Source organism: Neolamprologus brichardi, chromosome 8 (assembly GCF_056152115.1).
Source record: "Neolamprologus brichardi isolate AB-2024 chromosome 8, ASM5615211v1, whole genome shotgun sequence".
NCBI lineage: Eukaryota > Metazoa > Chordata > Actinopteri > Cichliformes > Cichlidae > Neolamprologus > Neolamprologus brichardi.
In genome coordinates, this window is record NC_142111.1 from 6251225 (window position 1) to 6276469 (window position 25245).

The following is a 25245-nucleotide window of genomic DNA, read 5'->3' on the forward strand; positions in this document are numbered from 1 at the left end:
TTATTAATCTTTCTGGATCACAAAATAAACTTTTAACATATTTTCAGGCGAGAATGTGGGGGTGTGTAAACTTCAAATATCTGCTCGGTTTATCAAGATATCGCATATTTGCAAAAGTGCTTCGACGTTTTCGGAGCTCGAGGATCACTAGAGCCACCGAGAATGGCACAACTCCCAGCACATCATTTTCAGATCACCGCGGGCTTTCGCTACTCAGGTTAAACGTAATATATTAGTCACTTAGACAACCGAAAAATGTTATTGTTTGTCTTTTTCAATGTTTTATTTGTTCGCGAGTAAATCGGTTCGGCTGAGATTAAAGTTATTAGATTAGATAAAATAAAGCTTTATTAATCCCCTGGGTGGGTTCCTCCATGCTTTTCTCACAGCTGAATAAACGTCAAACAGAAAACTGATTAAACAGAAGTGTGAAATGGTCGAGAATTTACGCCAGTGTCCTGTTATATTTTAGATGACAAGGAGCAGACGGCTGAGTTTATTAAACTCCACCGACAGCAGTGACGCTAATCTGAAGGCTAGACCGTCCAATTTCACAGCCGTTTACTTCCGGCCTACCCGACCTCCTGAGGACCCGGCCTACATTGACCGCGAAGGCCGGGTCCTCAGGAGGATGCAGCCCATGAATTTGGACACGACTGATGTTACTTTTTCAAGAGGACGCTGCTAATAAAGTTACACAATTACACAGTGACTTCGCTTTTATTATTGTATTTACAAAATACCACAGTTTTTGTCTTGGTCGTATCATTTTATTTTGTTGTATTTATCTGCAACACCTTAAAGGCCGGTCCGAGAAAATACTGGCTGACATTAAACCGGTCCGTGGCGCAAAAAAGGTTGGGGACTGCTGCTCTATACAATAACAAAGGCACTCTTTCAAGAGCCTGCAGTGCAGCATCTTCCTCCCTGAGCTTCCTCAATACAGCCTCCTCTGCATGACATACAGATGCATACAGAGTCAAAAACTGGCCGTCATTTGGTTAAAGTAATACATGCAGATGGTGCTGAGTTGTGACTTTTATAAGCATTGTCTATAGATTTTTATGGGACCTATAATTTACTTACTGGCTGACAAATATGGAAACAAATACACATTAAGCGCTGTACATAAATAGAATAACCCAGTTTTAACCTAAGCAGCAGAAACAATCAATGAACATTAATGACAAAAACAACAGGATATATTACAAATACATTAACCGTATTACTGTAGTTCTAAAACCTTTTCCAAACTGTACAATGCACAAAAAGGGCGAACCTGCATTTCTGTCTGCGCAAAACGGCCTCTTCTGTTCTTATCGTGTTCCTGTGTTTTGTTAGTTGAACAGGCCATTAGCAACATCTGCACTGGCATGCGAGGGTGCTGCGGCTGGCTCATTCCATAGTAAGTGAATCAAACCTAAAAGCGCTGCCACCTGACCACATTAGCATCAGCTGTGTTTGGGTTTGTTTGTTTTTTGCGATATAACTGGTGCTGAAATTTTGTGTTTTTATTTATTTATTTATTCTTTATTTTTCCAAGTGTCTTTGACCCCTCATAACTTCAGTTTGGGTTTCCACACTATTTTATATATGTATGTAGATCAATTTCCGAACCATATTATTACACATTCACAGGTGTAAAAATACAGATGTAGCAAAAAACAATTTTGGCATAAAAGGAAAAAGAGCTAGAAGCTGAGCCTGGAATCAAAATTTGGATAAAAATGAATCCTTAAATATGCTAAATCTTGTTTTAGCAGAGTACCTGACCTTCAAAGTTGGCCTAAAATCCCCTTTTTGACCGTTTTTGTTTTGACGGAGGACAACAAAAACCCCCAACTGGTTATAGAAAAAAATCTGCACTGAACAAATCTAAGGTTTTGGCTTTCAGCTATGACACTTGAGTGGGTAAAAAACACATCAATTACATAGTACAAAGTTTCCACCCGCCCTTTCCAACCACCCAAAATGATGGCAGGAAATAATGCGTGAATATTTGAGGTCTTTAGACGCAGGACTTTTAATTCCTCATTTTTCCATGCTTGATTTCCTGCTCTATATGCAATAACAGGCAAATAGTTACAGCATGCTCTACAGGAAGGTACTGAGTGTGTTATCCACAGTGGCTAGATGCAGGTACTCGGGAAGGCTGCTCTCAGACTCGACCTCTGACCCCTGGTCGCTGGTGTCCTCCTTGCTCTGACTTGGTAGCAGCTTCTTCCTTCGCACAGAACCTCGCGAGCGACGCTCCAAACACGTCAAGATCATGTGGGCGAGGTCCTGCTGGAGCCGCTGGACGTTTTCTCTGGAAGAGAAAGCACCATGTTGAAAGAGTGAATCTCAGATGCGGAGGTGCATGTGAAAGGATTTTATCTCTTTTTTTGCTCACGTTGTGGGTGGAGTAGGAAGATCGTAGTCTTCACCAGTTTCACCTGTCAACCAGTAAGTTGTTTCTGTGCCTTTACCCTAAAAAACCCCACATATTCATCACAGTCACTGGCATCAGTGTCGCAGTGAAGATTTTTGTCACTGTATCTCAATTTAATTTGGCTGACATGTTGCTACATTGAATGAAGAGACCAACCTTTACCTTCAGGTATGTTTCCCCTCTCATCTCGTACTCAAACTTGCAGTTTGTTCTCTCCAGGATATCTATGGTAGGCTGACTGACATGGATCCGCAGGGCTGTGAGATAAAAAGAAAGACAACAGAGCTTGGCTGTGGTCACTTTATTTAATTAGGCTGACTGCTGGCTTCTATAATTGCGCTAGAGTAATGTACGGGAAGTCATTCATGTAAAATAACGAGAACAAAGGAAGCGGCTGGAGGAAAATGTCAGTGTAAATCAGTTTGTTCATTACATGTGTCCACTCACGGTGTCCAGTAGATTCCATACGAGATGCTGTGTTGACCGTGTCTCCGAATAAACAATATCTGGGCATCTTTATTCCCACGACACCCGCCGCACAGGGACCTGAACCCACAAACAACCAGGAGACAGAAGGATTAGTGTAAAGATCAGCAGGAGGTGAATTGCTTTGCCAAAACGACTAGTTTAAAAAATGAAAAACAAAGAAGAAGAGACCTGAGTGTACACCGATTCGTATCCACACAGGAATACCAGGAAGATGCCGGAGCTGGAAGGTGCCCATGAATGCCAAGATGTCCAGCGCCATGCGGCAAATATCCACTGCATGCCTGTTCCCGTTTCTCCTTGGAAGACCAGAAGCAACCATGTAGGCATCCCCTATTGTCTCCACCTGAGGATCGTAAAGGAAACCATGATGTTCGTGCTCATTGCCAGGTGCCTGAATCTCTTCGGTTTCATCAATGCCAATACCTTGTACACATCGTGGTGGTCGACGATGCTGTCAAACCCCTTGTAGATGTCGTTAAGCATGTCCACAACTTCCATCGGCGTGCTGTACTGGCACAGAGTGGTGAAGCCAACTATGTCACTGAAATATATTGTAACTTCATCGTACAGCTCTGGCTCCACAGCGCCGGTCTCCTTCAGGCTTTTAACCACCGGGCTTTTAACCACAGAGAGAAACAGATAATAAAGAAAAGACATTTTTTCCATTGAGATTTCATTCTGATTTTGAGTTGGCTAAACCAAAGCCGCCCAAGTTTCCCCAACAGTTCATCCATCCATTTCATCCATGTATCCTTTATTTTTATATAACTATCCTTTTTAAACAGTTCAATAATGCTACTTGTTACAACCATTTAACTGTTAATTTACACTAACGTTTTGATCATTAATTAACACTAATTATTTTAATTATTTACTCATAATTAAGGTAACATTTCTAACCATTTAAAGTGACAAATGTATGCTAATTTATTAACTATTTAAACATTAATTTGTGTTAGCTTTTTAAAAACTATTTAGCTTTTAATTAATAGGGTTACTATTAGACTAGGCCTTTTATTAGTCAGTTTGTATTAACTATTCATTTAACAATTTTATTCAACAATGTATGGTAACTTTTTAACCATTTATAGCCATTCATTAATGCTAATTGTTTAACATAAGATCAGATAAGATAACCTCCATTAGTCCCACTGTTTTTTTTTTTTACAGCAGAAAGTGGACAGTGCAAAGTTACAGAAGCAAAAATGAAGAAAAAACACTGGAGATAATAAGAATAAGATACTGTACACAATAGAATAGAATAAAATACTATATACAACAGAATAAAATGCAATGTGGTCAGAAAAAGAAAATTGCACATAGTGTTATTGCACATGTGTGGTCAGCTGCGCAGTCGTTGTTGTGGAGTCTGACAGCAGCAGGAAGGAAAGACCTGTGGAATCTCTCCGTCCCACATTGTGGGTGACGCAGCTACTGAAGGCGCTGCTAAGAGCAGTCAGTGCTCAGTGATGAAAGACAAGCTGGAGAACACAGTAGTGGACCATCACCTCACATCATGGATGCTGGAATACCTCACCGACCGACCACAGTATGTGAGAATTCCGGCATGTGTGTCGGACAGGGTCGTCTGCAGCACGGGGGCCCCACAAGGAACGGTTCTGGCTCTGTTCCTCTTCACCATCTACACTGCAGACTTCTCCCACAACTCCACCCAGTGCTTCCTTCAGAAGTTCTCTGATGACTCTGCAATAGTCGGCCTCATCGCTGACAGGGAGTACAGAGAACTGACCCAAGGCTTTGTGGACTGGTGCCAGCAGAACTACCTCCAGATCAACACCAGAAAAACCAAGGAGCTGGTGGTAGACTTCCGCAGGCACAAACATCCTCCACTGCAACCACTGAACATCCAAGGTATGGACACTGAGGCTGTGGACAGCTACAGGTACCTTGGTGTTTATCTGAACAATAAACTGGACTGGACTCATAATTCAGACACCCTCTACAGGAAAGGGCAGAGCAGGCTGTACCTGCTGCGGAGTCTCAGATCTTTTGGAGTGAAGGGCCCACTCCAAAAGACCTTCTATGACTCTGTGGTGGCCTCAGCCATCTTTTACAGTGTGGTCTGCTGGGGTGGCAGCATCTCTGCCGGGGACAGCAAGAGACTGAACAGGCTGATCCGCAGGGCCAGCTCTGTTCTAGGATGCCCTCTGGACCCAGTGGAGGTGGTGAGTGACAGGACAATGGTGGCTAAGCTGTCATCTCCCACCCCATGCAGGAGACTCAGCAGTGAGACTAAAACATTATTTAACCACTAATTTACATATTTCAAATATTTAATCCAGTAGTTTATGCTAACTTTTAAAACGCTTTAACCGTCCGTTTACAAAAATTATTTTAACAATTCAGCCAAACAATTTAAAGTAACCCTTCTAATCATTTATTGTCATTAATTTATGCTAGCTTTTTAAACTATATACTGTAACTACTAACTTATCTATTTCAACTATTTAATCCAATAGTTTATGCTGTTTAAACTCAAATTTATATTCACTTTTAAAAATTATATAACTATAAATGTATACTACCCATTAAAAATATTCAATCCAACAATTTATGCTTAGCTGAACTTTTACAGCCACTTAGCAGGTTTAGCATATTTCTTCTTCAAATTTTGACTTGTTTTTGGAGGCATAGTACATACACGGCCATTCACATTTACACCTAATTTAGAATCACCAATAAACTTAACATGTCTTTGAACTCTGAGAAGAAACCATGCAACGTAGAGAAAACCAACGTAGGCAAGGGGTGACCTTCTTGCTTTAAGGTGACAGTGCTAACCACTGAAACTCAGTGCTGAAATAAAACTAATTCTCTAACAGTGCATGAATGATTTAGTATCTATGTCCTGATTGTTCTAAGTGTCTAATGATGTGCATTTCTTCTTTAAGTGTAAACAAACCCAGGCAGCAGCATAAAGTTAAGATTGTCAGCTCGATCCCTCTCAGCTTTGTAGAGGGCCGTTCTCTCTTCCACCAGGTACTCCAGGTTTCTGGAATACATCTGTAGCCGTCTGATCATGTTATCCAAGTAGCTCTCATTTTCCTGATTATGGATTTTACTGGAGTGATGAAGAGAAGAAGAAAAGGGATATGAGGAGGGAGATATATTTAGAAATCTGTAATCCGTTTCCCAGAAACTATAAAGGCTACACCAGGACATGCACACTGATAGCTGAAAACAGCAATAACATAAAGAGAGCATTATTACCTGATGATTTTCCCCAGATAAATTTCCACTTTCTTAAAGTCAGGTCTTTTTTCTGGGTCCTCTTCCCAGCAGCTTTTTATCAACGCGTACACCTTACAGGAGGAAAGAACAATTTGAATACAATACAGACAAAACAGATACTGAAAATGAAATAAAGCTGGCACATGAATAAAAAAAAACAACCTCTAATTCTTTCTCTGAAGCTGTCTCAAAGTTAAGATCAGGTCTGAAGTAGGATGACATGAGCCTGGACAGTTTTTCTGTTGAGAAACACACAGAGACGCAGCTGGCATTGTAGTGTAGCTCCAGATCAAACAGGTCTTCTTTCTTTCACTGTGAACTTGGTGGTGCAGAGATGATCATTTGCAAACAAAATGACTGTAACTGTCACGTGTTGCATTTGAGTGTTGGAAACCTGATCGGTCGGAGCAGGATTCAGTGTAGAAGGTGTTCTTCCTGAGAACAATCTCTTGCGCAATGATGGCAAAACTGTAGATGTCTCCTTTCTGAGACGTGCCCTCGTTCCTCAGATGCTCCGGAGCTGTCCACAAGTCTGACAGGATGATGTGGAGACAGACAAACGTTAGCAGGTAAAGAAGAGAACAAAAAGATATTTCAGGAGGATTTTTGATTGTGGCGTCACCTTGGAAGGGGCTAAGAAAAGCATTGCAGCCAAAGTCTGTGATCTTCACCACCATGCGGTTGTCCACCACACAGTTGGTGGATTTGAGGCGACCGTGAACCTGAATGTCACTGGCATGGAGGTAAGACATGCCCTGCACAGAGGATTCAGAGCAACATTACACCTTCCACTGGTGGAAGTAACGAGATTTATGGAAAATCAAAGAGGCGGTGAGTAATCTGGTGTTTAATGACCTCTGCTGGCAGCCAGAGGCAAGTGCAACAGCAGCTCCCATAACACAGGTCTGCAAAAGCAATTTATTTTTTCAGTCGCATGGGATATTTTTGGTAAATGTTATGTTTTTTAGGGTGCTGAATCCTCAATTTCCCTCCATTACATACAGTTTGCTTTTGCAAAACATGAGGAGTTTACATTAAACTAAAAACATGAGTTAAGAAAACCTGACGAAATTGAATTTTTAAAATATTTTTCCTCGTTTCAGTGAGTAAAAATCTATGAGAAACAGTCAAAAAATCCTATGCACCTTTTGGTTGCAGACCTGTGTAATCCTGCTCTTCATTTAAACCAGTGGTTCTTAACCTGGGTTCGATCGAACCCTAGGGGTTCGGTGAGTCGGTCTCAGGGGTTCGGCAGAGCCTCCGCTATGACATGCATGGCTCATTTTGTGCACCAGTAAAAAACACATCTATGTCTTGAATTTGAAAAAAATCATATTTTATTTTTCACTAAAGAGGGGTTCAGTGAATGCACATATGAAACTGGTGGGGTTCGGTACCTCCAACAAGGTTAAGAACCACTGATTTAAACCAAACCTTTTTAATAATTTTAAGCCAGAAAAAAATACTTATATAAAAGCTTACTGTGCCTTCACAGAGTCTGACTTCTCAAACAACAAGCTTAGAACAAAAAACCCCCACCAACACTTAAATGTTACATTTTAAATGTTTAATCATTTAATTATTAACTAGTGGGATAATATTGAGTCTTTCTGGTAAGTTGCCAAGTTGTTTATCGCACTGTGACATCAATCAAACTGATCAAACTTTAGAGGCACAGTCTTTTAATGGCTTTGTTTTGATCACAGTTGTTACAGATAAGGAGGCCTCTTCACTATATGTACTTCTTATTGAAACTATAAATCCATTTTCTTTATACTTGTCCACCCTTCAGCTCACAGTGACAACATGACTAAAGATAGAGTTTAAAAATTGGTTCTTTGCAAAGTTGTTTGTTATGTGTAGATACAACACTGGTTCATCTCTTGAGTCAGGAGCCTTTTTTATGCTTGCATAGTCTACTGGACTAAAAATGAGTGAAAAAGCAGCCAATGTCTAAATGAAAACTTTAAAAGACTTTCAGAAAGCCTGCAAAACTATTGCTTAAGAGTCGTTTGAACAAAGCAACAAAATCTGGCTCCTTGGAAGCAAACTATGAAGACATGAGGGGACTTTTGCACAGCGCTGTGTAATCCTAGCAGTCATATTACACTCAGTTTGTCCGTTTGGCTTTTGAGAGAACTTCTAAAGTTTTAGTAAACGATTATTACTCACGTAAAATAGCGAACCTTCCTTTCTTTTTGATGATGAACGTGTTCTGGGTTCAGTTTATTATACAGTAACAGGTGACGTGAGCCCATTGCAGTTTACATCAGGTACAAAAGTTTATTACCAGTTATTCAGGGATCTTTTATGTCACACTGCATGAATGGAGAGTAATATTGACTAACACTAAGTTTCACAACCCTTTTTCAGTTATGTATTAAGACAGATTGCTACTAACTATGTCAAGCTCTCAGTACAAAAGCTGATCCTGTCATTCATGGCATTGTCCTCTGTAATGATTTATGGTGTTTAGTGAATGCTGCTGCTTTATGGCAGACACACGTGACCGTTTTTCCACTCAGGGCGGCGAGTCACAAGTCAATCTACACTTGTGTGGTCTCTTATCATGCCACATACAAGTTTGATAATTGTTCTGCTCACGGGCAAAGTCGAGCACTTCTCTCTCACCTTGGCGATGTCGTACATGACAGAGATCTTGAACTCCCAGTCCATGAAGGTCTCCTCTGGGTATGAAATCTTGTCATTCAGCACATACTTGGAAAAAGAAAAAGACACCCCAGTTCTGCATTAATACACTTTTATTCTTCACACTTCTTGACGCCTGTGTTTAAACTGAGACCTGAAGATGGATTTAAATGGAAAGTTTTGCTATACGTACCCTGAGGGAGCCTCGCTCGCCATACTCAAACACGCCAAAGACACCGTGATCTAACTTGACTGTGCCGTAAAACTTTGTGAGGTTGTTGTAGTCGATGTGCAATAGCTGCAGCGGGGGGGCAAACATGTGGAGTGCAAACATGAAAGTTTGGATAAACATTAACAAAGAGGGCTGGCAATAAAAGGATTTCAGTGTGATAAGACGTCTTACCGCATTGAGCTCCCTTTTCTGGGTTTTATCAAAGTTCCCATCCGAGTTCTTCAACTCCTTCAAGATCACAATCTGAAAGAAATATTGCGGAAGCACCAACCAGATTACATCTGCTAACTCACTTTCATCAGTGCAAAAGCACTAGATGCCGACTGATTTGGAAAACACTGCAGGATGCTGTCCATCTACCTTCTTATCGTAGAGCGCACAGCGGATCTTGAACTTCTTTTTCTTCTTACTTTCAATCTAATGGGGGTTAGAGGAAGGTCGGTGTCACAGCATTCTTAAAGCTGACTTGACTGAGGTGTTTACACCTCACTTACATTAAGGGAGATGACGTTGATGTCATCATTTTCCATCAGCGCGATGAGATCAGAGTTCATGTGGGACCAGCGCTTCCTGAGCAGTCGATCTCTTCTGTTCTGTCTATGCGGGAAAGAAAAAACTGCATCAGGAGATTATTGGTAAAGGTTGGTTGCACGAAAAGCATCTGACTCCTATGTTTATAAAAGGCAGCTTTCAATTTTAATTTCATGTCATGAGTCCATGTTTTAGAGAGTGTAATAGAGCTATAACCTGTATAGTACATACAGACTTTCAGATTATTTTTCATGTAACCTGAAAGTCCGTATATACACAGCGCTAAAAGATAATTGTAGCACCTTTTAATCAGAGTGCAGGGACACTAATCTGGTCAGTTTAGAGGAGGTTAGTTCAGTTTCAGGTGGAGGTCGCTGACATTTTCTTCCCTCTTCATCTTTTCTGACGGTTTTTTCACTACTTTTGCATTTTTCTGGGGTCAGTGTCACTCCTGGTGGCATGAGGTGATACCTTGACCCTACAGAGGCTCCACAGGTAGTCCAGCTCCTCCATGATGGCACATTAATACGTGCCATTTACAAAAGGTTTGCTGTGTCTCCCGGGACAGTCTCAAGAGCACAGAGGAGATTTCAGGACACAGACAGTTACTCTGGACAGGCCTGGAGAAGATCTTTAACCCATCAGCAGGACCTCTATCTGCTTTTTTGTGCAAGATGAGAACTGTCAAAGCTCCAGCAGGACACTAGTGTTAATGTCAGACAATCAGAACAGACTTCATGAAGCTGGTTTGAGGGCCCAGCGTGTTCCAGTGGGCCCTGTGCTCACTGCCCAGCACTGTGGAGCCTAATTCACATTTCCACAGAATACCAAAACATGCAGGTCCACCACTGGAGCCCTGTGCATTGCACAGATGAGAGCAGGTTCATTTGAGCACATGTGACAGAAGTGAAAGGGTTTGGAGAACCCGTGGAGAATGCAATGCTGTCTGTAACATCCTTCAGCATGACTGGTTTGGTGGTGGGTCAGTGATGCACTGGGGAGGCATAAACATAGAGGGACACAGAGATGTCTACAGACAACGGCACCCTGACTGGCATCAGGTATCAGGATGAAAACTTTCCTCTGAATACACAGCAATGCCCGTCCTTATATGCTGAGAGTATGCAGGAAGTTTCTGGACGATGATACCGATGTCTGGCCTCCACACTTGCCTGACATCTTTGGGACTTTCAGTTTCAGCCCATCTGAAGCTGTCAGGTTGCACCTCAGACTGTCCAGGAGCTCAGTGACACCCAGGTCCAGATCTGGGAGTAGATCCCCCAGGACACCATCCATTATCTCATCAGGAGCATGTTGTAAAGTGGCCTAGCCTGCTGCTTCTTTTCTTCAATTTGATTTTTGGGGTGTCTTTGAATTCAGCCCTTTGTAGGTTGATCATTACATTTCCATTACATTTTGGGGCACTTTTTCACTCCCCATCAATGTGGATATCCACTGTGATTTTTTTCCCATTAAAAGCTGCCGTGTTTTCAAAGTTTTCCTGCAATTTTTGGAGCAGTGTATCCAAAAATTGCAGTGTATCTACCATACTACTATATATGCCATATGATGGGGCTAAAATCATTCATGCAAATTCATGACCTTTTGCAGAGAATGCAAACATTTAATTGAAATCTGCCACACACTTAATAACTCCCTGTTATTCTCATGTTCTATGTGCTACGGCATACCTGTAGAAAATAAAGGCGATCGTGGCCACTACGACCACAGTAACAGCCAACACAATCACAATGACGTTGTGAATCGCAGGGCCTGCAGTAATAAAGACAAAAAAGCTTCTGACACACAGAGGACAAAAGATAAACATGGGCCGAGCGTTCAAGTGCCATAATATTTAAGCTTATCTCAGATAGGGCTGTGAGGAGGTCATCTACAGGAAACAAAAGAAGAACTGAGCCATAAAACCACTTCATATAAAACATGCAAAAGTTGATGCATGTGGAGCAGTTTGTGGTTGCTATAACTTTTCCTCCTGTTCATACCCACCATTAATGCTTATTAAATGAAAACAGGGACACAGAGAGGTGCTTAAACCACAGCTGAAGCCTTACATATAATTCACCGGAACCTTGGATTAGTGCAAGTCTTTGAAAACGACCTGACTGAGCGGATGCAAACTGATCAGGCCTTGTTGTGGAGATCTAAATCATTATGGTGGACATGCCTTCTTTCTAGAGGACAAAAAAGGAAGTTCTCTTAACATAAATCTTTAAAATATTAAGGTTAAGACATATTTTGAGGTTGTGCCCACTGAACTCAATGATATAGCTAAACGTGTGTATGTGTGTGTGTGTGTGTCTTTCGATGTACCGCTGTCTGGCGTGTTATTGGGAAGTCTTTTCCCCCAGATGAACTTAGGAGCCTCCTCCACCACTGTGGTTTCATTGCGCTCCGTGTCAAATGTGAATAAAATATCGTACTGGGTGTGACACAAGAGGGGAGGAAAAAAACCAAAAGACACATTTTAGCATCAAACCAAAAGCAAGAGATGCAGCACAGTAAGGTTTTAGTTTGAATGTTTTCTTCATGTATTCACTGCTAAATGTCAAAAAAGAAAACAGGAGAAAAAGATACCTTGTTGTCAGTAGTGGTGTAGATGATTGAGAAAGCCACGTCTCTGTCCCCGTACTCGTCCAGCGTATAATTCCCAGCAATCCCTGAGCAGAATCACACAAACGTTTTTAAACTTCTGTTCACTTCATTTCACCGTATATGTCAGCTGTAAACCTTTAATGCGTCTCTCAGTCAAACTTGCACTCTTTGTGTCAATGAAAACACAAAGAAGTGATAGCAGTTGACAGCCTCCATCTGTTCGACCTCACAGTAGCCACGTCTGCTCTGAGATCAGCTCATTAGTGCTTTGGTGGATGGCGTTTTCCCACTTTTCACAAGCTAATTTTAGCATTTATTGCTGTTTTGCTCAGTATGCTTAACTGCAACTATCTGCAGCCGTCAAAAAAGTATTAAATGCTAACTTGTGTAAATTCTTGTGTATTTGCTAATACACATACTTGCTTGTATGCAAGCACTTCCCCTTCCTCGCTGTTATCTTCCACCTGCCTTACCAGTAAATTTGGTGTTTCTGAAGTAATTTACATTCACATATTCCGTCCTGTGAAGCTGAGACTGATTTTGTTTAGAAATTGTTCTCATCACTTGGCCAATAAAGAGCACTGCGTCATGGTACGCGGCCATGTAGTCGTTCATCTGCAGAGGAACAGACAGAGACAGATGGTTGGAACTACTTTCTCAGTATAGCCCTTAGATTTGAGTGAAGGAGCTCTAAGATGCATCCTTCACTGCACAGGTGATGAATTATTTTATATATTTTATACTCAGTGAAGACTTTATTTAATGATATTTCATTGAACATTTATTATTAACTCCTCCGAGGTGTTGTGTTGTTAATCCCTTATTTTCCCTTAAAACCCTACAAGTTGATTATTCAGAGTGAGCGGAACAAAAACAGCCAATCAGAGCGAACCTTTTTTGTATTTGCTACAGCAGCACTGCAAAGAGAGAAGTTGTGTATTTCTGGTTTGCTCACCGTGTTGTTGTCTTTAAGGTTTGGGTTGATTCTGTAGCTTCGGGTGTTCGGCATGGTGAGCACCAACACGTTCTTCATTTCTGGCAGCGACGATGTGTTGGTGTAGTATACATCACTGTGTAGAGGAATCAGCAGAGGTCTGATGAAAAATTCTACATGTGCAAAAATTTCCTTCAGTTTCATTCAGTTATTATATATTATTCTATTATATTCAGTGATTTAGCTGCATTTGATTGCTTAGTTACTCATTTCTACTCTATACACACTGTAAGAGCCATATAAGTTGTTCCTTTTTGACTATGTGGGTTGGTTTAAATGGACTCACTGTATTGGTGCACCTGATGTTGATGAGCAGAAAGGTAGGGTGAGCATGAGGCAAAACTTTCTGTTGACCGCAGCTTGAGCGCAGCTTGAATGATTTGGATGTATTTTAACTGGAACTTGATGGTTTTTGTATATTTGTGCACTAATTGATGCCATAGACCAAGTTGTAATTTGGCATAGTAGTTAGTGCAGTTATTGGTGAGTTGCAGTTATTTGTTTGTGCAGTCTGTGCATTTGTCTAATAGTTAATCCCAGGCACTGATTTGTATATTGGACAGTTGCATGTGGAATAAAAGGAGCAAATGGTACAGAAGTGTATTTTATGTGTTCATTGTTGCGCGTCATCTGTCCTCATGTTTAGCCTGCCGCGGCCATAGGTTGGAGGAGCCGCAACACACACAGTTTACTTGGTATAGATCTTTGCTTACCATGCTTTACCAACTTTTATTGGTATAAAGATAGATATTATCATTCAATAATAAAACTGTTGAAAACTCAATAGATTTAGCCTAGTTTGTGCTAAGTTAGCCATTTAGCTTAGCAAGTTTTGTCCAATTTTTAAAAAAATCTTTCTTCCAGAAATTGAATTAGGCTTACTACTTCTACTGTGTGCGGCTTTTGACAAAAAACATCAATTGTTTAGTCAGGGCATCAAGTACACTGGATCCAAAAGGAGCTTTAGCCTGACCATAACCGCTACCTCTGCAAGCCATTTTGCAACCCAGCTCCATCCCAACTTTCAGTTTTCATGGTGACTTAATGTCATGTTTGTTGCCGGTGCCTGCTTTGCTGCTCCTCTCCCCTCCTGAGGCTTTTTAACTGTGTCCATTGGATGAGCAGTCATAGATGATGGAAATAATATTACGTTGGCTCGAGCTGTCCTGATTGAATTTTTTTATTTCATCTTTGTCTGCTTCTTCACTTCTTCCCACACTTAGTCTCATCTTATGATGACACACAGTAACTGAGTCAGTCACTACTTTACAATCTCCAGGTACCCATTCACCAGTTAGGAAAGTACTGATTGTGAATCACTGCTGTGGGGTTAGAGAAAAAGAAAACAAGTGGAATAAAGAGGAACAGAGGTGAAATGATTCAACAGCACTAACCTGTAAAGATCAATGAGGATGAAGGCGATATCACTGCTGTCCGCAGCCTTAGAGCCGTTTTTAATTTCCGCTAGGTCCATTGGTGATCCACACATGATGAACACTGCAGCGGAGAAGTATTTGTAACAGAACAGTCTTTCAGTTACTTTTTTCTTCTGTTTTTTTGCCTAGTTGGCCTTGGGACTCAAATACAAACTTGATTTCCATTTAAATTACTTCTTCAACCTTGAAACCAAAGTTAATACCAAAACCTAAAGCCATCAAGCATAGCCTGATACTGTTGATGTTTTTTTTAATTCACCCTTCGTAATGTGGCAGAAAAATATGCAGCAGGAAGTTCAAAGAAAAGCTATTATGGCCCTCGAGCTAGCTCTCCTTCTGAAATAGAAAATTCAGAGTCTCCCTCATGATGACAGCGTTAACAAACTCAATAGTTGAATTAAATGTGCTTTGTAGACCCTGGCCCTGGGCTCTCTTAGGAAAATAGCATCCTAGCTGTCTGTGTGTGTTGTCCCAGCAAACTGAACGCCATTGTTATGTCGCGCTGTGAAAACAGAGAGGTTTTCGATCTTGTTTGAGAAAAATACATCAAATTCTTACAGTTGCATGTCCTGTTGGGTAATGTAAGCACGCTGTGCAGTTCTGTGGGACTGCGTAGAGGCATTATTGAAATATTTAAGGCAAGCGGTTCCACCGTCGCTTCAATTGCACTTACATACCTGAAGATGAAAATGAATATAATGCATAATTTAAATTAAAAACATTTTATTACATTTAAAAATGTAACTAGAATATAATTAAAAATATCATTTATCAGATTTTGTAATAGCTCACAACAGATGAGTCTCTCCTTAAAGATGGGTTACTCACCAAAGGCATTCCTCTGTGCTGTTCGTTGTTTTATAAATATACGCTGCCTGCCATGAAGGTTTGAGCTCATTGTTTTCTTCCCAGAAGTGGGTGACAAAGTCATTGATCTTGCGTGCAGGTGGCAGGAGTCGCTGCAAGTTGAAGGTGTAGTCGCACGAACGACCAAAGCTTCCCGCTGAGATAATGGGTCTACTTAGACTCATGCCGGCTTCCTTACTGGAAGAAGAGAATAAAAAAGAGAGGGAGACAATGGTATCGACTAATTATGATAAACGGGGGAACGATACGCATAGTGCAACACAGGCAAAACCTGTTTGGAAATCTGAAGTGTCTTTTTCAAGCTTATTGGCAGAATCATGTCCTTGGAAAATTCAGAACTTACTCAACTATTGGGAAAGTAGCATAGGTGCATGTGGGTCCAAGCACAGCACATCCCAGATTTCCTGATTCCTGCAAAAATAAAAACATATACAGCGAATAATTCACAGAATTTTAAATAAATTTTGCCTGATCTTTAAACTCCTGAGTCCAGGAGATCTTCAGCTCGACCTATGGAAAAGCTTAGAAAAGATTTTGAGGGTGAGGGGTGACACATATTCTGAACCTCCTTAGCTGAGGCAGTTGCAAGGGGCTGTGGCCTTAAGGTGTCCCGTGCCCCATGGGGGCAAACTGGAGCAGGAGTCGACTCAAGCTTGACTGTCGTGTGGGACTTCGGCAGTAGACAGCAAATACCAGCAGGCCAAGCAAGGGATGTCTTTGACAGTAGTTGAAGGAAAACTGGGGTGTTCAGAAAGGAAGTGAAATAATAGCTTTTGTTGGCTTAGCAGTGATTCTGTTAAGTTTTTACAGAGATTTACTGAGACTGGCATAGTCTTATTTTGATTTGTGGTCTTGCACAAAAAAGGTGTCTATGGCATTAAAGAGGAGAGCAGGTCTACGAACTAAAAAGTGCATACAACCCATAAATGAATGTACTGTGGAAGCAAGATCTCAGGTTTACACAAGCTCATGTATATGTGCATCCAACATGCTGATTTTTTTTACATTTTTAATATAAAACTGTAGCTACTTACCGTCAGGTTGTTTAGCTCTGCAACTGCTTCACATGAACTGCTCCGGCAGCCTTGGTGCCAGTATAAGGTTGTGTCAAACCCACTGAAATTCGCGGTTAGGTTAAAAGGCACAGCTGGATCTTGGGTGTGTGGACAGAAAGAAAGTTCCAGATGTTAGTTTTGACTTTCTCTCCATTTTGAACTGCAGTGTGTATGTGGATATTAGATTTGTTTTAAAGAGAAATAAAATGTGTGTGTGTGTGTGTGTGTGTGTGTGTGTGTGTGTGTGTGTGTGTGTGTGTGTGGAGGAAGTAGGCCCTGAATTCTACCATATATGTAAAATCTATTAATTTGGGGAAGTTTACACTCCACAACAGTAAAAGACACAGAACCATGTAAGCTTAAATAGCTAGCTACAACTGAAAAATCACAGTTGCTAATAAAAAAAAAAAGCACCAACAAATTTCAGTTGGCAAACAAGACAACTGCTTTTGATTACCTGTGTCATAAACTGGGACATTCTGTTTAAGTTTTACTGATAATGTTTAGAAATAAACCCGTACAGGGCTTTCCTAACAGCCACTTAATAAAAACTTCGCTAGATAAAAAATTCCTGCTAGCCAAAAAAACCCAAAAAACGTTTATGTTTAATTATCTTAAATAATAGGTGTCGATAGCAAATACTTTTTGCATAATGGCATCATTGCAGACTGTGGGTGAGTCAAAACTAACACCAAACTGTACTGTTGTCATGTTGACCAAAAGTCAGGCTAAACTGGTATAAGATCAGTATCCTAGCTTAGTAGAACAAGCGTTTTATGCTAGTAAGCTAATAAGCGTTGCAGGTAGCTTCCTTGTAATTAATAGGATAACGATCTTTAATCTGCTAGTTTATGAAACTAACTACAGAATATAGTAGCAGCTTTACTTTTCTTGTATACTTTTTTAGTCTTTAATAGTGAAATCCCTGAATAATTCCTAAACAGCTTTAAAATTGTTACTTTTGGTAAAAGCAACATGAAAATCTGAAAATAGGAACAGTATGCAAAGCAGTAAATATAAATTAACAATAATAGTCAGTGACATATGTGTTAAGTTATCAATATCTATAAACATGAGTGTACCAATATACATACTGTATAGAGAGTGCTGTTGCACTGGAGATCAAAATGTCTGATTTTGTGCAGATTTGTCATGTGGTTTGTTTGTTTGTTTTTTGATTTAGTTTTTAATTTCATTACCCTGGGCAGCATTAATGGCTGAATCTTTCTCTATGGCCTTCAGTATTTCTCCTTCCACATACTGGAGGCTCCAGGGAGAGTCCTCATCATCCAACAGTATAACATTGATTGTAATCCCACTCCCACATTGTCCAACACCAGGACACGATGCCACAAGAATTCCAAAGATGAACAAACACAGTAACCAGCTTCCCGAGCCCATTCTCAGCTCCGAGGTGAGTGCTTCTGTTTTTTAGCCGTTAAAGAGAGTCCATGATATCCACCGATCCTGAATCCAGTTCAGTAAAGTCACCAAAACACTCGGAAAACTCTTAACTTATGATCGCCTTGATTAAAGCTTTGCCTGATCCACCGAGGCTTTGCTGAAAAAAATAAATCCTGTGCGAAAGTCTTCTCCTCTTTCAGCTTTCCTCTAAGCGCTACTCACCTGTTCTTTCTATGTCACCATGTTAATATACAACCTTTAAAGACACAGACGCAGGCCATATAACCTTGTCAGCGCTGTGTCATGGCCTGCATAAATTAAAACTTAAAGCAAACACGCAGAGCATGGCTTGGTTGTAAGTTTGTTGATAGTCTTACACTCACAAATTTAATTTAATGGAGAATCGTACCATGAAATTGTTTTGTGCAGAAATACAGTTCAATTGGCAAAAAGGAAAACAGCCCAGAAAAAAAAAAAAGATTAAACCTTGAGATATCTTAATTTAAGCAAAGGATAAGGCGTCAATGGCCACATGGGACACTTTTATCAGTAAAGTTAAAGCTATAAAACTTATAAAAATGTAGTCCAATATTTATTCTTCCTTCATCTTCTAAAGCTCTCCAGTTGAGCCAGATTGGAGTCTTTGCCAGCCCAGCTTTATATTTGACAGACTTTTTTTAAGGGTTTTTTCTTAATCAAGGTAATATTTCTGTAATCATCCACTTTAGCAGTCTTTTGTGGTCTTTCAACTCTTTTGGCATAGCTGTACTGGCCAGTGCATTCCTTCTTTTGTGTTGATTTGTCCTCTACTACAGTTTTTGTTATTTCGCTGACAGGTTTGTTGAGGTTTTCCAGAATAATGATGCCCCTTTTATCTTATTAACTTGTCATTAAATAATTAGAGAACAGACCTCGCCTGGCTTTGTAACTCCAGGTCAATGAATTGTCCAATTAATTTTTAGCCTCTGAAAATTTAGGACAATATATATCCCTTCAGTTAATGTCAAAATTTTAATTTTTTAAAACCCCTTGAATTACAGCTGGAGGTCTGTACTTCACTCACAGCTTGACTATTTAAAATCCTCCTTTTGGGTAAAAGAAAGTGGCAGAAAGCAAATCCTGTTCTCTGGAATATCATGATGCAGATTTGGGTTTACCTGTACATGAAAACTCATATGTTGACTGGTAAAATTCATCATTTAAATTAAGAGAAACCACCAGCATGGAGATAGACAAATAAAGACAAATTGCCGAAAATGACATTAAGAATGAAAAGAGGATATAATGATGGAAAAATCAAAGTCACAGCTGAGAAAAAAAACCTCATGTAGTTCTTACACAACAACAGGCATTCGTGTCTACGTGCCACAGACAGAAAGCCAAACGCACAGCTCATAAACGTCTGATTCACTCCTGTCTGGAAAGGACGGCAAAGAAAGGAAAAAAGAGAAGATCAAAGGTTGTTCAGGCCATAAAACCAATACCAGATAAGATGGCTTGGCTGTGAAACCACACATACGCTGATGATTAAGTTCACCGGTGACAACTATAAACTGAGAGTCCCCTCTCTCAGTTAGCACTACCTCTTCACCTTAATTAACATGAATACACACAGTCAGTTAACTCTCATGTTTAATGGTCTGAGCAGCTCCACAGTAACACGCACAGTCAAAACGATCAGCATGTGAACAAAAAAACTCACCTTTTTACCTCCTTTCAACATAAACACAAAGATTAGTGCCGACCTGACCTTGGCAGTAACGTTTGATAATGGTAATAATATACTAATAAACTAATTATTAGCGATGCAATAACTATGTTATTCTTTTACATTTAGGTTTTCTCCACAACTACAAGCTGTAAGCAGCAGAGGAAAATTCTGGGATCTTTGACAAAGTTCATTTTATTTTTAATTTCATTGAAACAGTTCCTGTTTTATATCCAGGCATCTTCACTGATTTTGTTTGGTTGTTGATTTCACAGCTCATGATTCATGTTCTGATTGGCCCTAATCACAGTAATCAGATGTGGCGCTGCTGAATTCCCATAAAACCGCTCTCTGCTGGATGACATGTGGCTGCAATGTTCAGGATTTAAAGACAGTTCAGTGTAAACATCACATTTGAACTAAACAAACATGACCAAAGTCCTCTTCTTTCTGCTGCTCATTTCCTGCCTGCATTTTTAAAAAAATCAATTTTACTGATTTTTCTTCATAACTGGAGCATCTTCTGCTTCACTCACTTTCAGCTTCATCCCAAAGTACTACTGTATATTTACTGGGCGTATTCACAGATGCTTTTCACATGTTCTACGCTGCGCTAATGCTGAATATGAAAGAGCTGCTAACTTACCAAGTGTAGTATGTGTTTTAGATGTCTCACAACTTTGTTTCTCATCGTTTCTCCCTCCCTGTTGTTGTCTAACAGATGAACTTTCTTGTCATTGTTGATTAAGACGGAAGCCCAAAAGCATCGATAACTAATTACAGGTTATCTCTGTGGTGTTGCTTGATCAGTGATCAACTCTGACTTGGTGCATGTAGTCAAGTATTGCGCTTGTGTTGTGTTCTTGTCCTTGCGCATTTCTACTTTATGATTTTATTATATTTTATGGAAGCATTTGTGATCAGGATACTGATGAAACCCACTGATTAAATAACAGCTCAGTAATGTGGAACTATGAAAACTTCAGATTAGCTTTTAATGCAATGTTATAACAGTAAAATGATGCTCAGCTGGTACTAAGGGCCCCAAGCTTTGCCAAGAAAATACCACCAGCATGAACCACTGATACAAGACAGGGTGGATCTATGTTGTCATGTTGTTTATACTAAATTTTGAAAATGTCCAGAGAAGATTTTGTCTCTCTTCTGTTGTCCAGTGTCAGTGAAATTGTAGACTCAATTTCCTATTCTTAGGTGACAGGAGCGTTCTTCAGCAGCTGTAGCCCATCTGTAGCACTCTGGCTATTCTCCTCCAGCCACATCAACAAGGTATTTTTGTCACGGTTTGCCAGGGCAAGCCGTGGGGAATGTTAGAGAAAGGACCCAAACGCTGGACTTAGTGCAATTAACAGTGCATTTATTTACAGTGGGGGGTAAATATACACCACACAATAAGTCTCCCGAGTGCTCCCTCAACTCCTGTGTCGTGCCTTCTCCCAAGTGCTGGTATTCCGTGCTCTCTGCTCCTGTGCCTACGCACACCCCGTGCGTCCTGCAGTCCCGTGTTCCGCTCTCCTGAGGAAAAACCAACAGACGCAGCCGTTATGGCACCACTCCAGCAGGCATACACTTAACAGTACTTGCGACACTGACATGGAGTCTAACTCAACGATCCTGCGCCGGAGGAAGCTCCATTGCTCTGTTAAGTAGCTCCCCCGACGAGCCTGATCAGAAGCAGGTGTGTGGGAACCTAGGCGTGACCGGCAGCTGGCAGGGCCACACCCATCAGGCCTGCAGGTGGCTGTCCTTCATCCTCCAGCCACACCCGCAGACACACGTACACACACACACACACACACACCAGCATGGAACACAAGAGCACAGTGCAGCAAACATACACGCAATAATAATGATAACAATAACAATAAAAGGTTCACACCGTTCACGGACCCCGAGTCCCAGGAACCGGGTCCGTGACAGTACCCCCCCTCTAAGGGTCGACCCCCGACGACCCTAAAACAAAAACACCAAAACCAAAAACCACAGTACAACCAACCCAGGGCGGGCGGCGGGGGGCCCAGGACGGAGGGCCCCAAAACCTCTCCGCCAAACAGCCACCACAAAGCAACAAAAGAAAAACACAGTTCAACAGTCCAATCCCCCGGTCCGGTGGCAGCAAACACAGTTCTGGCGGCCGACCCGTAGGACGGCAAAACAAGCGGGACCTGCTGTGGGTTAGGCAGTGGCGGCAAAACAGTTCAGGTGGCCTACCTCTAACCCCTTGATGGAAACGCAGCAGCTCCGGCGGCCTGCCACAGGTCCGGTGGCGGCGGCGAAACGGTTCTGGTGGCCTGCCATGGATTTGGCAGCGGCGACGCTGCAACTCCGACGGGCGGCCACGGATCTGGCGGCGGTGTGACAGCTCCGGCGGCCTGCCCCGGGTCCGGTGGCGGCAACGGCGCTGCTCCTCCGGCGGCCTGCCCCGGGTCCGGTGGCGGCAACGGCGCTGCTCCTCCGGCGGCCTGCCCCGGGTCCGGTGGCGGCAGCGTGGCAGCTGCGGTGGGCGGCCACGAGTCCGGTGGCGGCAGCGTGGCAGCTGCGGTGGGCGGCCACGAGTCCGGTGGCGGCAGCGTGGCAGCAGCGACGGGCGGCCACGGGTCCGGTAGCGGCGGCGTGGCAGCAGCGGCGGGCGGCCACGGGTCCGGTGGCGGCGGCGTAGCTCCGACGAGCAACCGCGAGGTGTGGCACATGGCTGATGACGCGCTGGTCGCTGACGTGGACGCGCTGGATGTGGACGGCGGGGAGGGTGCGCTAGACGTGGAGGTCCGTCCGGCAGCGGCGCTGGCTCCACCGGCTCGCTGAGCTGCACCTCGGCTGGCAGCGGCGCGAGCTCCTCCAGCTCCTGCCCGCTGAGCTGCTCCTCGGCTGGCAGCACGAGCTCCTCCGGCTCCTGCCCGCTGAGCTGCTCCTCGGCTGGCAGCACGAGTCCCTCCGGCTCCTGCCCGCTGAGCTGCTCTTCGGCTGGCAGCGGCGCGAGCTCCTCCGGCTCCTGCCCGCTGAGCTGCTCCTCGGCTGGCAGCACGAGCCCCTCCGGCTCCTGCCCGCTGAGCTGCTCTTCGGCTGGCAGCGGCGCGAGCTCCTCCGGCTCCTGCCCGCTGAGCTGCTCCTCGGCTGGCAGCACGAGCTCCTCCGGCTCCTGCCCGCTGAGCTGCTCTTCGGCTGGCAGCACGAGCCCCTCCGGCTCGGGCCGAGCAGGTCCGGGTGGCGTCGTAGCAGGTGGCACTGCTACAGATGGTGAAGAGCTGAGCGGTGTGGAGATCGCTGAACGAGGAGACGCTAGCTGCACTGTTGGCTGGCTTACAGCAGCGTCGGCAGTGTCACCATCCACTAAAAACAAAGAAGCAACCGGCTCCTCCCGCTCGCTGAGCTCCAGCGGCTGCGGCGCGGGCTCCTCCCGCTCGCTGAGCTCCAGCGGCTGCGGCGCGGGCTCCTCCCGCTCGCTGAGCTCCAGCGGCTGCGGCGCGGGCTCCTCCCGCTCGCTGAGCTCCAGCGGCTGCGGCGCGGGCTCCTCCCGCTCGCTGAGCTCCAGCGGCTGCGGCGCGGGCTCCTCCCGCTCGCTGAGCTCCAGCGGCTGCGGCGCGGGCTCCTCCCGCTCGCTGAGCTCCAGCGGCTGCGGCGCGGGCTCCTCCCGCTCGCTGAGCTCCAGCGGCTGCGGCGCAGCTACAGATGGTTGATCCGGAGGCGAAGATGGTGATACAGCAGCTGCAGGCGGTGGAGACGATGGTAGATCAGGTGATGTGGATGGTGAAGCCGAGAGTGCTGTGATGGTTGCAGACTGATGGGACGCTGGTGGAGTGGGTGCAGCCGGTGAATCGACCTCCGACTGAGGATGTAGATGAGAGTCTGATGCGGCTCTTTGTGCGGCTAGTCCAGAGTCAGCTGGTTCTTCCGAAACCACAGGAGTGAGGTGAGCTTCGGTTTGGCGAAGATGACGCCGGCGCCGTCTCTTTCGTGATGGCGGGGCAAAGGACTCTGTTCCCTGTTCATCTGTGACTGGATTAATTGAAATGACAGGGTCCGGTTTACTCACTGTGGTGACCAGCACTGCCGACACAGAGGCCATTGAAGGAGTGAGAGGACTTGGAGTAGGGCGCAGTCTTCCTTGCGGTGGAGGGTCCAATAGGTGAGCAGCAAGCGGCGGTGGGAAAACTCTCCGCCTATTAAGAAAAAACCAGGCAGCAAGGGCTGCCAGGGAGGCAGCCGCATCATCCTTGCTCGGACAGCCCAAACCAAACAGTTCAAAACTAGAGCTTGCCCTCAGCACGGTTACAATTTGAATTAGTTTTGCAATGTCTGGAAAGCTAATAGAGAAGGTAGTGGAGGAGAGGTAATTGTCAAAAAACACTACCTGTATGTGTCTTTTGTGTGGATCAACAGCCTGGATTACGCTTCGGCAGTAACCCCAGAGCTGTGTGAGCGATCCCTCCTCCATGGCGACTCCCGAGTCCGCTGGGTCCATGGTGGTTGGTGGGATTATTCTGTCACCTCCCTCCTGAACCTCTCCGAAAAGTCCGCTGGGTCCATCTGGCAGGATCGTTCTGTCACGGTTTGCCAGGGCAAGCCGTGGGGAATGTTAGAGAAAGGACCCAAACGCTGGACTTAGTGCAATTAACAGTGCATTTATTTACAGTGGGGGGTAAATATACACCACACAATAAGTCTCCCGAGTGCTCCCTCAACTCCTGTGTCGTGCCTTCTCCCAAGTGCTGGTATTCCGTGCTCTCTGCTCCTGTGCCTACGCACACCCCGTGCGTCCTGCAGTCCCGTGTTCCGCTCTCCTGAGGAAAAACCAACAGACGCAGCCGTTATGGCACCACTCCAGCAGGCATACACTTAACAGTACTTGCGACACTGACATGGAGTCTAACTCAACGATCCTGCGCCGGAGGAAGCTCCATTGCTCTGTTAAGTAGCTCCCCCGACGAGCCTGATCAGAAGCAGGTGTGTGGGAACCTAGGCGTGACCGGCAGCTGGCAGGGCCACACCCATCAGGCCTGCAGGTGGCTGTCCTTCATCCTCCAGCCACACCCGCAGACACACGTACACACACACACACACACACACCAGCATGGAACACAAGAGCACAGTGCAGCAAACATACACGCAATAATAATGATAACAATAACAATAAAAGGTTCACACCGTTCACGGACCCCGAGTCCCAGGAACCGGGTCCGTGACAATTTTCAGCCAGAGAACTGCTGCTCATGGATGTTTTCTCTTTTTCAGTCTTTATAAATTCTGCAAATGCTGGTCGTCTGTCCAGCACGTCTGAGACAAAGAACAAGCCACATTCAGAGTCACTGAAATCACCTTCTTCCTCATTCTGCTGGGTAAGCAGCTTATATTGACCATATCTACATGCTCAAAGGCACTAATCACTGCTCCCACGTGATTGCCCAATTACATATTTGCAGTAACGAGCAGTTGAAAGTGACCGATCGTGGTAAATAGAGGTCTGCTGTCTGTTTGAGATCCAATATCTCCTGTTTTTCCCATTTTTGTGGGTTTGTGTGACGTTTCAACCCACTTACTTTGTTTTTTGGACATTTTCCAGTCTGGTTTC

General features: G+C 43.6%; 1 protein-coding gene and 1 long non-coding RNA gene across 6 annotated transcripts; one reads left to right on the forward strand and one right to left on the reverse strand.

The window, feature by feature from the left end:
* Window positions 1-710: 710 nt before the first annotated feature.
* On the reverse strand, window positions 711-18161 carry gucy2cb (guanylate cyclase 2Cb). 5 transcript variants are annotated; one of them, XM_006807296.3, is made up of 27 exons: window positions 17749-18161; window positions 16529-16647; window positions 15838-15905; window positions 15456-15671; window positions 15186-15304; window positions 14586-14688; window positions 13153-13267; window positions 12671-12812; window positions 12180-12262; window positions 11916-12024; window positions 11276-11357; window positions 9548-9650; window positions 9414-9470; window positions 9225-9296; window positions 9015-9119; window positions 8804-8890; window positions 6795-6927; window positions 6567-6704; window positions 6335-6411; window positions 6152-6243; window positions 5844-6002; window positions 3344-3536; window positions 3125-3263; window positions 2879-2977; window positions 2588-2688; window positions 2393-2469; window positions 711-2308 (listed from the first exon to the last, which is right to left on the reverse strand). In XM_006807296.3, exons 1-27 carry the CDS (start codon window positions 17948-17950, stop codon window positions 2095-2097), a joined length of 3204 nt encoding a protein of 1067 aa, XP_006807359.2. In that variant the 5' UTR covers window positions 17951-18161; the 3' UTR covers window positions 711-2094. The 5 variants fall into 5 exon arrangements, with proteins under 5 accessions (XP_006807359.2, XP_006807358.2, XP_006807357.2 ...); XM_006807295.3 differs by having other exon boundaries at window positions 3101-3263; XM_006807294.3 differs by having other exon boundaries at window positions 2594-2688; window positions 3089-3263.
* Window positions 16999-25023, forward strand: LOC118455603 (uncharacterized). Its single transcript, XR_004844198.2, has 3 exons — window positions 16999-17223; window positions 17792-17963; window positions 24909-25023. It is a non-coding gene; the product is annotated as an uncharacterized LOC118455603 (long non-coding RNA).
* Window positions 25024-25245: the final 222 nt, after the last annotated feature.

Coding starts and splice junctions, on each gene's coding strand:
- gucy2cb (XM_087845331.1), bottom strand. CDS start 17,950: ATGGGCTCGGGAAGCTGGTTACTGTGTTTGTTCATCTTTGGAATTCTT. Junction 12,263..12,670: donor CAGAAACACCAAATTTACTG/GTAAGGCAGGTG, acceptor GATTCTGCTCAG/GGATTGCTGGGAATTATACG. Junction 2,470..2,587: donor AAACATACCTGAAGGTAAAG/GTTGGTCTCTTC, acceptor GGGGTTTTTTAG/GGTAAAGGCACAGAAACAAC.